Raw genomic sequence first — 13,541 nt, forward strand, 5'->3', positions numbered from 1 at the left:
TTTGACAAACTTAGAAGGCTATGCAACCATTTCATTTTGTTTTGTTTAACTTGAGAAGACCCTCATCTTGGTAAACTTTCCTAGCACCAATTCCTAAGATTAAGATCTTGATGGTTATGTAGTCTCCTAAATGTGTCAATTGTAAGGATTAAGTAAATCTCAGTACGTATAACATTGCCTGGCATATAGTTAGCAGTAAGTAAGTGTTAGCTGTTATTATTATTCAAAATCCCAGGGACAGTTGGTATATTTTCTTAAATAATGAAACACTCATTTAAATAATGGCTATGTAATATTCCACCAAGTATGTTAGCCTCCATTTAACCAATTTCTCAGTGTTTATATTTGAGTTATTTCCAAATCCTTTGCTATTATAGACAATGTGGGATTGAAAAATCTTTGTATCTATAAATGCCTATATTTCTGAGTATATCTTTAATATTAATGGTAACTAATTTTTCTGGAGTTACTGTGTGCCAAGCATGTTTATGAGCTCTTAAACTGTATTACTCATTTAGTCTTCATGATAAACCTATAGGGTATAGTTTTTACCCAACTTATGGATGAAAACATGTAAATAGCATAGTATTGAGGGAAACGCACTTTAGGGTAGACAGATCTTGGAGGCCATCTGGAATAGTGGTTACAAGGAATTAAATTGCCTAGGTTTAAGTCTTAGCGGCTGTTGATTGGACAAATTTAACCTTTCTGCTTTCATTTATAAAAGAGGGGAAATTCTAGTATCTAGCTTATTGAAGTTTGTGAGGAATATATGAGGTAATCACTGTGAAGTGTTTAGAAAGGAGCCTGGCACATAATAAGGCTTGGTAAGTTTTTGCTGCTGTAGTCACTGTTTTTAGATTTCTAGAAGGGTAGTGAAAAGGTCAAAAACGAAGAGCATGTATGTGCATGTTTTTATCTTGGTGACCTTATCTATAAGTATACATTTTTTACTCTATTAGAAAAATTAATTGATTAAAATAATAAGTGAATTATTAGTGTATTATCTAGAGAAATGAATTATTTATTGAAAATCTTTGTTGTGCCAGGCACTGAGTACAGTGCTAGTGGGATTATGGGAACAGATTTGAACACCATTATCTGCAAGAAACATATCCCATAGAAACAGGTTAAATGCATTTCCTGAGTCTGGCCATGTTAATCGTTGGGTTGAGTGACTATAGCCACAAAGAAGGGGTGGTGAGGTCATATCCAGGACGCAGCATGGGTCTCATCAGAGGACACAGAGATGTCCAGGGGGCATGACCTGGGTTGGAACTTGTTCCCAGGTCAACAGGCCAAGAGCATGTCCAGTTTTCTAAACCCTGTGTTTACATGGCATAAGCTTTGAGTGATCCACAATTGGTTAATCACAAGGATGTTTACATGAAGCCAGTGAAATGAGAACCTCTGAGGGTCAGAGGCCCAGGAGACAGCTATTGTGCTATTGGTGCTATTGATTTGTTTCTTAACTTCAGAAAGGGGAAGCTGATGCCATGAGCTTGGATGCAGGATTCATCTACATAGCAGGGAAATGTGGTCTGGTGCCTGTCCTGGCAGAGAACTACAGTAAGTGGAGGGGAGTGTCCTTCTCCATTTTTTCTGTCCACAGTTCCCCTGGGCTGTGGGCATAGAAAGATGAGGAAATAACTTAGTTTAGTGTTGAGATAATAACTATTGTTGGAGTGTATGGAGCTAGTAGAAAAAAAAAGTCTCCCTCTCCTGGAGCCAGAAACAATTAAGATATAGACAAAGGAATCAGGCAGAAAGAGATCAAAATAACACCTTTACTTCTGAGATTGTGATACTGGAGTGTGTGATGTAGAGCTGGCACGGGGCTGCAAGTCACCCTTACCTTAAAGTTGCCCACTAGTTCAGGAAAACGGGTCTGATGGCTTATGCCAAGACTAAGGGCAAAGGGAAACACATTTTATCATAGGTGAGAAGACCCAAACAACTCTCTCCCCATTGTCTTCAAGAAAGAAAGAGGGGCTGAGCCACACGTGCTCATGATCCTTCACCCAGATGCACTGGCTGGTTGAGAAGGTGGGCTGCAAGGTCATGTTCTTTAGTGGGGATCCATCCACATGGAAAAATGAAGCTGGTGTAAAAGAGGGTTTCCCTAATATCATTGATTACACCTCATCTGCTATATTATCTTTCAAAACAAAACGACTCTGTGAGGTAAATAGTGGTATCTCCATTTAATAGCTGTAAAAACTGAGGCTTAGAAAAGATAAGTGATGGGTTGGGCGTGGTGGCTCACACCTGTAATCCCAGCACTTTGGGACGCTGAGGTGGGTGGATCACGTGAGGTCAGGAGTTCGAGACCAGCCTGGCCAACATGGCGAAACCCTGTCTCTACTAAAAATACAAAAATTAGCGGGGCATGGCAGCAGGTGCCTGTAATCCCAGCTACAGGGAGGCTGAGGCAGGAGAATCGCTTGAACCTGGGAGGCGGAGGTTGCAGTGAGCTGAGATCGTGCCATTGCACTCCAGCCTGGGCAACAATAGCAAAACTCCATCTCAAAAAAAAAAAAAAAAAAGGATAAGTGATGTTTCCATTGTAGAATAAAGACTGAATCCAGATCTTTCTGACTCCCTGGACTGGGTTCTTTCCCTCCCGTATAGCAAAAATAATGATTGCCTACCACAATCTAAGACTCTGAAGGGAAGAAAGATATCAGGATGACTTATTACACAGCTAATGCAAAGGGATATGACCTCTCCCTCTCTTCCCCTTCAATGAGCACCTCCACTTTCTTTGCCTGCATCTGCTAGAGTACTGGGGAGATTTTGGGATGGAACCTATCTTCAAATAGGAAAGAGCAGAAGAGGGTAAAATGGGCTTGCAGAACCTTAACTCACTGACACCCAATGATACCTTGCTCATATTATTATTGACTATTGAGATTGAGAAGCTCCTGACTTTGGATGGAGTAATGTGAGGGTTTAATGTCATGTACCTTGATTGTTTTTCTTTTTCTTTTTAGAGCAGTTTAGGTCTAAGTGTGTGAATTTACCCATGGAAGGTGAGTTAGAATCAGTAACATTGGCTCAAAGGTAAAGGCCCATTGTTGGGGAGAGGAAAGCTTAAAAACAAATAAAAATGACTGGAGGTGGAAAAAAATTCACAGTTAATTGTTAAGATGCAAACCTATCCTGGGGTGTAATGATACTATTTGCAGGGTACTTTATAGTTGGCAAAGGACTCCTGTTTGCACTATTCCTGTTCCCTCTTCTCAGCAACCCTGGAGTATGTGGGCATTGTTGTCTCATGTTATGAAGCTGGAGTCTGAGACTCAGGGACTGTGTGACTTGCCCAGGGCCACACTGCCAGGAGGCGGCTGCACCTGGGTTTCAGAAGAGGAGGAATGGCTGGAAACCCCGGGCCCTTCCTGGAACCACACTGCGCCTGAGCACATGCTGCCTGCCCATCTCTGTGTGAAGGTCCACACTGGGGCCCATTCCTGGCATTTCTGGGCTAAGTAGAGACCTCACGAGAGAAGGAGATTCATAGATGCTGATAATGAAGATGAGGAGGAAAATAAAATCCACCTTTCAGCTTTTAGCCAGCTGGAGCTTGATGGCAGGGGAGTTTATCAGTCTTTAGAGAAGAAGACCACCACTAGGGGGCAAGTTCCTCCGTTTTGTGCCTCCAGATAACCAGAGAGGGTCTGTCTCTGATACCTACTCCTGGAAAATGGATAGAACAGTGGTTCTCAGGTGTGGTCTCTGGACCAGCAGCCTCAGCATCCCCTGGGAGTTTGTTGGGAACAAAAATTCTGGGGCTCCATCCTAGATCTGAGTCAGAAGCTCTGAGGCTGGGGCTAGCAATCTATGTTTTAACAAATTTAATGCGCATTATGGTTTGAAAACTGCTGTGATAGAGAATCCTGAGGTGAAAACCAAGTGCATACTTGGGTTTAGAGTTTCTTCTGAGGCAGGAGGGCTGGGGAAGTTGAGGGATTTGGAGCATCACAGCACAAGGAGCTGTGGTCTCTGTCCCCTGCTGAGCACTGGGTCATAGGACCCTGCACGGCCCACCCTTCACAAAGGCCACTGGAGTGCAAAGTTGAGGCATCATTTCCCTGCTCACCTGCAGCAGCTCCCCTTCCTGTGTGGCAGGACCCCAGCCCGGGGATATGCTGTACCTCATCCCTCTCTGCTGTCATGTCTAAGAAGCCTTCTTTAAATTGTGTCTTCTTCCCTAATCCTGAAGTCCAGCAAACAATCTTCTATCTGCTATGTATTCTATTCTGATCATTTATAATCAGAAACAACCCTAACTGCTTCAAGAGTAGTTGACATATTCAGAAACTGCAATGATACACAAATGTAGATCAGCAAGCATGCTTAGAGGATGGTTTAGTCACCAGCAGAGTGACTGACTGTGATGGAGAAGGTGCCATCTGAGTAGAGAGGGGGAGAGTTAACCTCAGAGTCACACACACACACACACACACACACACACACACACACACGCATGGAAAGATGGATGACAATAATGAATGCCATAGGTACAGAAATAGTGGCATTGAAGGAAGGCACTATGACAGCACTTGGCTACCAGACTGGTGTCATGGACCGCAGTGTGGTAGGCAAGGGCTTGCCATGGCCTCAGGAGAACCTGCTTCACTGGGAGGGGCCTCCAGTCCTGCTTCTGCACTACTGCTGGAAAGCCACCTCCCTAACCTGCTCTTCCCATTCCTGATTTGCCTATGCTCATATCTGCACCTCTGATCCCCATCAGTCACTCCAGGAGGGGTTCCACTGCCACCATTTAACTGAAGAAAAATTTAGGCTCCTAGATGATAAGGACGTGTCTGAGGTCACCTAAGAAGGACAAGACAGACCTTCCACCTGCCATGTTGACTCCCAACTTCTCCAAGTTTGAATTTGTAGAGACCTGATCTACAACCCAGAGAAAAGGTGTGTATGTGGGGAAAGCAGGGAGTGGTGAGCCACATTATCTTCTAATTCTAAGAATTTATGATTCAAATCTTATTATTCTTTTCAGTTTGCAGTTCAACCTTACTCAACAAGCACAATTCAGTTATATAGTATTGGCACTGGAATAAATGAAATATTCATGATATTCTCATTAGAATCAGGAGCAAGGCAAGAATGCCCACTCCCACCAAAGACATTCAGCATTATATTGGAAGTAAATGCAGTAAGATAAGAAAAAGAGTTGGGTTTTTAAATATTGGGAAAGAGAAAAGAGATTAAATTGTCATTATTAGAAAATATTATTGTAAACCCAGAAAATCAGAGACTTAACATTAAAAAATAACTCATTAAAGCTTTCTTTTGAACTTATATTCAACAGAAACACTTAAACAAGTGCATACTCATAATTACAAACATTTATAGAAATAAATGGGTTTTAATAGGGGAAAATGGGCCACAATAAAAATACCTACTAGTATAGATATGATACATCCATATATAATAAGATATAACTTAGATTCAGCCAAATAAAAGAATGATGTAGCCATATCTATCACTACTGAATCAAAGAAGTGTCCACAATATATTATTGAGGGGGAATAAAGCAACTCACAGAAAATAATGCAGCAAGACTCCGTCTCAAAAAAAGAGAAAATAATACATAGGAAGATTCTATTGAAAAAGTACAGTGTATGTAAATATATGTCGGTGCATGTATGTAGAAATAGCTAGGGAGCAGTAGTGTTAGTCTGTTTGGCTCAGTTCCTAATAATGGTAGCTATTGGGAGGGTCCTCTACTAGAGTAACATGAGGGGTTCAAGATATTCTCTCTCCCCAGGGAGAGTGACAGGCAGGGGCTAGCAGCAGTAGCTCTAAAATATATTTTCAGAGTGCCCTGGAGGTCTGATAATAGTATCTTGGCACCCCTTCCACTAATATATATATGTAAATATGTGTGTGCAAACATATATATATATAACTTATAATGTATGTATTTATAAATATGTATATTTATATGTATATATGTATAAATACATAGTATGTAAGTAAATACTATATGTATATATTTAAATGTATAGGTTTTTTTTTTTTTTCCCCAAAAGAGCAACTTGCTGCCAGCAAAGTCTTCTCTGAGATGGTCTTGCTGTCTGCTTTAAAGGACAGACAGACTACATCACTGAGGGGTCAGTAAAGAAATGAAGCACTATTTTAAGCAGGAAGGGATTTAATACAGGGAATTAAATGTTAACAAGAAGTGGACACTAAGTTCCTGGAATGACTCCCACCCATAGTGAAAGAGAGCTGACTCCCTAGGAGACCTACTACCTGCAAGACCTCTACTAGTACAGTGATTTCAAGACACATCCTGTAGCTGTGACCAAGGGATAGGAAGCCAGAACTGATAGTGGCTGTTGCTGCTGCATTTGCTGTAATAGCTTCTAATCCTCTAGGATGGAGAAGGGATACTAGAGATCTGGACAGAAAAACCTAACATCTCCAAGAATTTATTTCCTAGCAGAAAAGAGGTGAGGGGGAAGGCAAAGACCTCTATGTGACTTCCACCTTCCAAATTTCACACATCCTAATTTACACTAAGAACACAGCTGCAAGGAAACATTGGAAGTGTAGTTTCCATATTTCCAGCCAGAAGGGGGACAGGATGGAAATGGAGAATACCAGCTCCAGCATAGCCACCATATGGAGATGGCATTTAATGGCCCGGTGCAGGAAGGCTGGCCAGATCTCACTGGATCGTATATTCTTCCTCCTCCTTCCCCTTCTCTCCCTGAAAAAGAAGAAATTGCATCTTGGTATTTCAATTTCTAGGCTATTATGTCATGGCTGTGGTTAAGAAATCAGATGCTGATGTCACCTGGAACTCTCTTTGAGGCAAGAAGTCCTGCCACACTGCAGTTGGCACTTCTGCAAGCTGGAACATCCCCATGGGCTTAATATACAATCAAACCGGGTCCTGTAAATGTGGTGAGTATGTTCTGGGAGGTGTTGTGGCAGTTCATTCCCTGTGCCTGTGCCTGGGTAAAGGAGAAATTCAGTTTGATGAATGGCAGAAAATGCCATAAATGGGTGGTGGGCTTAAGAGCTTGACAGAAATTGTGGGCGAGCCTCACATCTCCTTGAGCAGGTCCTCCTCCTTCTCATCCTTTTGCTTCTGAGGGAAACACCTTGGCCCAAAAGGCAGATCTCAGGGAAATAGCTCTATTTTTGATGTCTCACAAATGGCTCAGGGAACAAGCCTGGGTTCGCAAAGCAAGACCGGGCTGGATGCGTTGGTGCGCGCGAGTGTGTTGTTTTCACATATAAACCGAAATGGCTGCCTTCTTAATTGGAAACCTTCCACCAGTAAGTCCTGGAGTGCTGTTTTTCATGTTCATCCTCATCTCTCCCATCCAAGTACTAGCAAGGCCTGACCCTGCTTAGCTTCCGAGATCAGACAAGATCAGGCGCATTCAGGGTGGTATGGCCGTAGACCATCCTCATCTCTCTTAGATGCATTCATCATTTCAGCTATGCTCATGCCACTAACTAAGATGCTCCTGCTCCTCTGCTTTCCCCAACTCTCTGAAAATCCCAGCCCTGACTGAACCCTATTACCTGCTCTCTTTTTTACCTGAGCAGCTGAACGTGGCTGGAGAGCGTCACAGCGCAGCAGAGCAGTTTGTGTCACTGGAATGCTTCAGGCACTGTCGTTGGTGTGCCCCCAACATTTACAAGCGCCGCCACCACTTCTCTGCTCCACCTGCCACATTTCCTGGTGATTCTCCTAATGTCCTAATTGTCCACACACCTCAAACCCACACCATCTACCACCTTTCTTAGCAGACCATTTCACCTGCACCTGCAGGAGACAAAGAAACCATCAGAGAAGTTTCCCTTAACATCCCCCTGCCAAAACTGCGGGCCTCCTGGGGGCTGCACCTCCCCACCTGCTCCCTCCCCAGCCAATCCCTCTACCTGCACTTGAGTACGGGTCACTCCCATGTTCCCTTCCATGGTCTCAACCCTCAGTTATTACTTCTCCTTCTGGAGCGTCCAACAATTTCTCTCAACATGTGAACACACCGAATGTTTTCCATCTTTAAAATTGCCCCCCCTCCCCGCCCAACATTCTCCTGCAGCTCCTGCCTTCCTTCCCTCCTCCTCTTTAAGGCCAGAGTGATCAAAATGTTGTTGGAACCACTCCCCTTCCACTCACTCCTCAACTCCCTGCCGCCTGGCTCCTCTGCATCACTCCGCAGGAAGGATTCTGGTCAAACCACCAGTGGCCTCCATACTGCTCAGTTGGAACGATGTGCTTCTGTTGCTTCCCCCATGACCTCTCAGCAGCATTTCCTCATTTCGCCCTAAAATAATATCTCCTGGCTTTTATGAAAACACACTGGTTTGTTTTTCTTCTACTCTCACGAGGTCCCCATTTCCCAGTCTAGTTAAGAAACGTTTGCGTTGCTAAATGAAACTCTTTTTCCCAATCTCAACGGAATCCCCAAGCACTCACATCCATGCCCACAGCCTCGATTGCCATCCAAAGGAGTGTTACACATACAAAGCTAGGCACATGATAAGCACTAGGTAAATGCTTTTTATCTATCTCTGTGTTGATAATTGTCAACACAGATCTCTCAACACAGATCCCCAACACAGATCTCTCCTTAGCCTCCAGACATGTATGTATTGAACTGCCTATTTGACATCTCTAGATGGATATCTCAAAAGCACACTAAGCTCATCCTGTTCAAAACTGAATGCACCATCCCTGCCGAGCCTGGTCCTTTTCCAGAACTACCTGGTGTGGTGGAGGACCCTACAGTCCATCCCCTTGTGCCCACTGGAAGCCTCATCCTCCGCATAGCCATCTATCTCCAGGGGTGCCGATTTCTCCTCCTTCCACTCATCTCCCTCCCCTTTGTGCTCCTCTAGCCCCAGCTGCCCTCATTTCCCCTGAACTTCTCCAGGAGCCTGCCACCCGAACTCCACATCCGCTCTGGTTTCCATCCACCCTGTTGCCAGGCCAATCTTTGCAAAGTGCAGATATGACCATATCCAGCTTACTGCCCCTGGCCCAGCATTGTCTAAAACCCTTCAGAGACTTCTCATCTCTCTAAGGATAAAGAACAAAACTAGTAACAGTAAAAGGGTCTGGACCCTGCCCCCCACTGCACTCACCACCATTTTCTTGGTGGTTTAGTCCTGAAGGCCTCCATGAGGCTCTCTGTGCCGTGCCTCCACCCCACCCCAACACAGGCCTGTGCAGATGCTGGTCCCCTGTCTGGAGGGTTCTTCCCCTCCACCCTTCACTTGGGTAACTCCTACTCACTCTTCGTGTCTCGGCTTAAACCTTCTCCCTGACCCCTAGGGCTCCAAGGGGCTCTTTTATTGTAGCTTCATGGAACCCTATAATTTTTTCCCAGAGCAAAGAGGGAAACATGAATTTACTGGTGCGGTTACTTGAGTTCTGACTATCGCCCTACAGGCTGCAAGTTTTCAAGAGGGCAGAGCCTGTGTCTGATTTCCTCATGGTGGTGCCCTGGAGCCCAGCACAGGGCTTGGCAGCTGTGCCTCTCTAGACTCTTCCTGGACTTGAAGCTGTGATGGCACACCTTGTGAAAAAGGGCAACGGCAGCAGAGCCCAGAAAACATGTGCTCCGGCTTCCGCGAGCCAGGACTTCTCTTTTGTCCCCTCACTGTTAAACTCTGTGTCCATCTTTCGATGCCACTGCCCTGTGCTGGGATGGAGTAGACCCCTGTGAGCTCACAGACCCTTGATCCAACTTGAGTCAGTTCCCCTTTACTTAGCTCCAGCTGGAACCTTTTTTTTTTTAAATTCCATAAAGTCTTGCTTTTAATAATATGTTACAAATAACTGAATGTGTCTTTATCAGGCAATTTTGGGGACAGAATCTGAGGCTTTCTTGCTAACACAGGCAGGGAGGGCTGATCCTGACCTCTGGTTGTCCTTTCTCGCAGATGATTTCTTCAGTCACAGTTGTGCCCCTGGGTCTAGTCCGGATTCCCCTCTCTGTGCTCTGTGTGGTGGCAGGTGCAATCCTGCCCACACATGGGCTTACAACAGCCAGGAGAGATACTACGGCTCCAGTGGGGCTTTCAGGCAAGTAATGTCTGTGCACCACCTTTATCTTTGCACCAAGCCAGTACATTTCTTGTCCTGTCACTTCTTCCATCATCCCAGCATCTGGCTGCTGCATTTGGAAGGAGCCAGAATCTAGGAAACAGAACTACTGCAAACTTTGAATGGCTCCAATGACTCAAGTCCAGCTCTTCTCTAGGGCACTCTCCTGCAGACCCAGATGATTTAGGGCACCTTAGGGCACCTAGGGAGAAGCAAGAATGATGGCGGCAGAGTCACAACTCTAGTTCTACTTTTGCCACTTTCTTCTGTGTGACTGTGGACAAGTCAAGAATCCATCAGAGCCTTGGTTTAAAATCACAGGGGGGACACCAGACACCTCACTTCTTACACTTGGCTGGTAAGTATATTTTAAAAATAGATATTCCTGGGCTCCTCCATCCATTCAAGAAATATTTATTGAGCACCTAATAGGTATTGTTCTAACTAGAGGTGTTACAGCAGTTAAGCTGTTACCAGCCATGGGTTGTTGGGCTGTCAATGCAATAGAAATTGTCATAAGGCCAAGATAGTTTTCCCAGACAAGGCTTTGTTGGAGCTTCTGCCCAGGAATATGGGAGGCAACATAAGAGAGAGAGAATTTTCTGGCTGGCTCCCCAGAGGGTGTTGAAAAGGAAGTTGTAAAGGGGCCGCGGTGAGAAAGGAGTGATGTCTAGGAATGTAGAGGCAGGGAACTTTTAGCACCTCCACAGTTTGATGACATGCTTCTTCATGCATCGCATGTCTTATAAGCATGTTACACCTCCACCCCTGGGTGTGATTTTTAGTATTATAATGAAGCTAAAGTTAAGGATCAGTCATTCTCCTGGCCTTGTGTGCATGTGGGAGATAGTAAGATTTATGGTGGGAGCTGCTGCTTTTAGCTTCCTCAGGGTCCGGCAGTCAGCAGGTATGGCTCCTTGAGCAAGGTTTATGTTGCAAGGTCTGGAGGGGCTGGTTGGGGTCCCTGCCACCCATGGGGCCTCCCCTCTACCAGTTTGCAGTGAGGTCCTTGGTGGGGTATGGGGGGTACCAAGTCCTGTCCCTCTTCTGTCTCAAAGCCACACATAATACCTGTCCCTCCCCTGCTCCCAGTCTTCTGGGGAAAGTAGGACAACAGCACATAAATAAAGGGCAGGATACTTTCCAACTGTAAGTGCTACTGAGGAACCAAGGGAGGTGATGCAGCAGCAACCAGTTTTAGAAATTTCAGAAAAGGTGGTCAGGGCAGGCCTCAGCAGGCAGAGGGGTCATGTGGGAATCAGGCCTGAGAAAACCTGGAGGAAGAGCAACCTAGGATGAAGGAACAGCAAGCACAAAGGCATGGGGGCAGGGCAAGTCATGTTGTGTGGAGGCCAGAGAAGAAGGTCTGTGGATGAGGGCACAGAGAGAGAGGCACTGGCTGTCTCGGAGCCCTGTTGGCCTGGCTAAGGACGTAGATTTAACTCTAGGTATTGCGGGCAGTGCTGGACCTTTGAGGAAGCAGGGCAGTGCTGTATGAATGAGTTATGTGAACAAAGTATGAGGCTCTAGAAAGTTCTCTTTTATTCATAGACACCAGGGTATTCCACTACCAGACTACTTTGTCCTGCCGTCTCCAAAGTTTTCTCTCTTTCATAAGCCATGCATAAATTACGTATTTTCACAGATCTACAACAACATATACTATTATTACATTAAATCTGGATGAAATTGCTTAATTTTTCTTTACATCAGAAGGTGCATTGGTGTTAGGCTTGATGGTCTGTCTAGAACCACAACTTCTTCCAAAATGAACATACACATAAAAAGCAGTCTTAGCTTCAAACCTCTCATTCTCTCCATCTCCTACCTGTCTTTTCACTTCCTTGAGTTGTTTTTTTTTGTTTTTTGTTTTTTTTTTTTTGATGGAGTCTTGCTCTGTCACCTGGGCTGGAGTGTGGTGGTGCAATCTCGGCTGAATGAAACCTCCGCCTCCTGGGTTGAAGCAGTTTTCCTGCCTCAGCCTCCTGAGTAGCTGGGATTACAGGTGCCCACCACCACACCCAGCTAATTTTTGTATTTTGAGTAGAGATGGGGTTTCACCATGTTGGCCAGGCTGGTCTTGAACTCCTGACCTCAGGTGATCCACCCACCTTGGCCTCCCAAAGTGCTGGGATTACAGGTGTGAGCCACCACACCCAGCCCTTTAAGTTTCTTGACTCCTCTAGCCGTTCACTCCTGCTGACCTGTGATCTATCGATCCCGCACCTTTCCCCGTGGTCTTTTTTTCCATCCTTTCTGAGCATACATTTCACAATCAACTGTGCCTGCACTTCCAGCCTGGCTGGTTTCCCTTTAAGTGATGAGGACCTTGTTAAATGAGCCATGTATCTCTAGTCCTCCCACTACCCCATTTCTCCTAGAAGACAATTCCATACTTTCTCCTCTCCTTAAGCCTCCAACACTTCTTCCCCCACCTTTCATACCTTTGTTTCCTACTTCTCCTAAGAAAAGAAATCGAAAGATAAATTCTACAACACCCTGCTGCCATATCTACCCACATGCCAGCATCTGTGGCCCTAGTCACTGCCTTCCCTCCTCTTACTGGGGTGACCTGGCTGTCTCCTCGCTAAGTCCTGTCCTGCACCGGTTCAGGATTGTTGCCCTGGCAGTTCTCCCTTTTTCTGTGGCAGCATCAAATCTTCTTCTCTCCTAGATCATTTCCATCAGCATACAAAACATGCTGCTATGTTTTTCCATCTTAAACACAAATAACTAAGTAAAACCTCTCCACCTCACTTTCCTCTCCCATTTCTCCTCTTCTTTTTACAACAAAATTCCTTGAAAGAGTTAAATATCTTTGCTAACTCAAATTTCTCCCCTTTAAATCTCCCCAGGACCCAGTTTAAGAATCTGTTCAGGCCCCAAACCGCCAACATGGAGTTGGTTTTATTATTGTTTTTCAATGATCTACAGAAAATATACCTCTTTATTGTCAGAGTATGGGCAGACTACTCCCACCACTCCAACCCCCTTGGTACACCACCGACCACTGTGGAGATGAAACTATACCAGTGATCTCTGTTGCTAAATCGAAAGGCCAGTTCTTGGTCCTTGTGTTGTTGCAGGATTTTTAAGTAATCAGCTTACACACCCTTTAATTTCTTTTAATTCCTGTTCCAGTGTTAATTGATCTACCAGCATCACTGGCAGCCCCCATCACTTCCTCCTCTTGGATTTCTTCCTTGGCTTCTGGAATACCACACTCCCTTGGATTCTCCCTTCCCCCTCCTGACACTGCACCTCAGTCTCTTTTGCTGGTTCTGTCCACTTCCCCAGCCTCTACATGCTGGCATGACTCAGGGCCATGTACTTGGAGTTCTTCTCTCTGCTGCCCATTCTCTTGGTGGGTTTATCTCTGTATGCTGACAATTCCCAAATTTACATTCTAGTTCTGACATTTTCCTGAAACCCCAGACCTGTA

The 13,541-nt window shown here is 45.0% G+C and overlaps 1 protein-coding gene across 5 annotated transcripts in view; it reads left to right on the forward strand.

The window, feature by feature from the left end:
* LOC743715 (serotransferrin) overlaps nt 1–10,457 on the forward strand; it is a 51,340-nt gene extending 40,883 nt beyond the window's left edge. For 3 of the 5 annotated variants that reach the window (XM_054681372.2, XM_063806243.1, XM_063806244.1), the window contains exon 4: nt 6,781–6,930. In XM_054681372.2, coding sequence (XP_054537347.2) covers nt 6,781–6,842 — 62 coding nt within the window. In that variant the 3' untranslated portion in view covers nt 6,843–6,930. Of the gene's footprint in view, nt 1–4,753; nt 4,933–6,780; nt 6,937–9,936 lie in introns of those variants that run through there. The other 2 variants (XR_010155336.1, XR_010155337.1) reach the window with 2 other exon arrangements.
* The last annotated feature ends 3,084 nt before the right edge of the window (nt 10,458–13,541 follow it).

The sequence above is a fragment of the Pan troglodytes genome, chromosome 2, assembly GCF_028858775.2.
Source record: "Pan troglodytes isolate AG18354 chromosome 2, NHGRI_mPanTro3-v2.0_pri, whole genome shotgun sequence".
Taxonomy (NCBI): Eukaryota; Metazoa; Chordata; class Mammalia; order Primates; family Hominidae; genus Pan; species Pan troglodytes.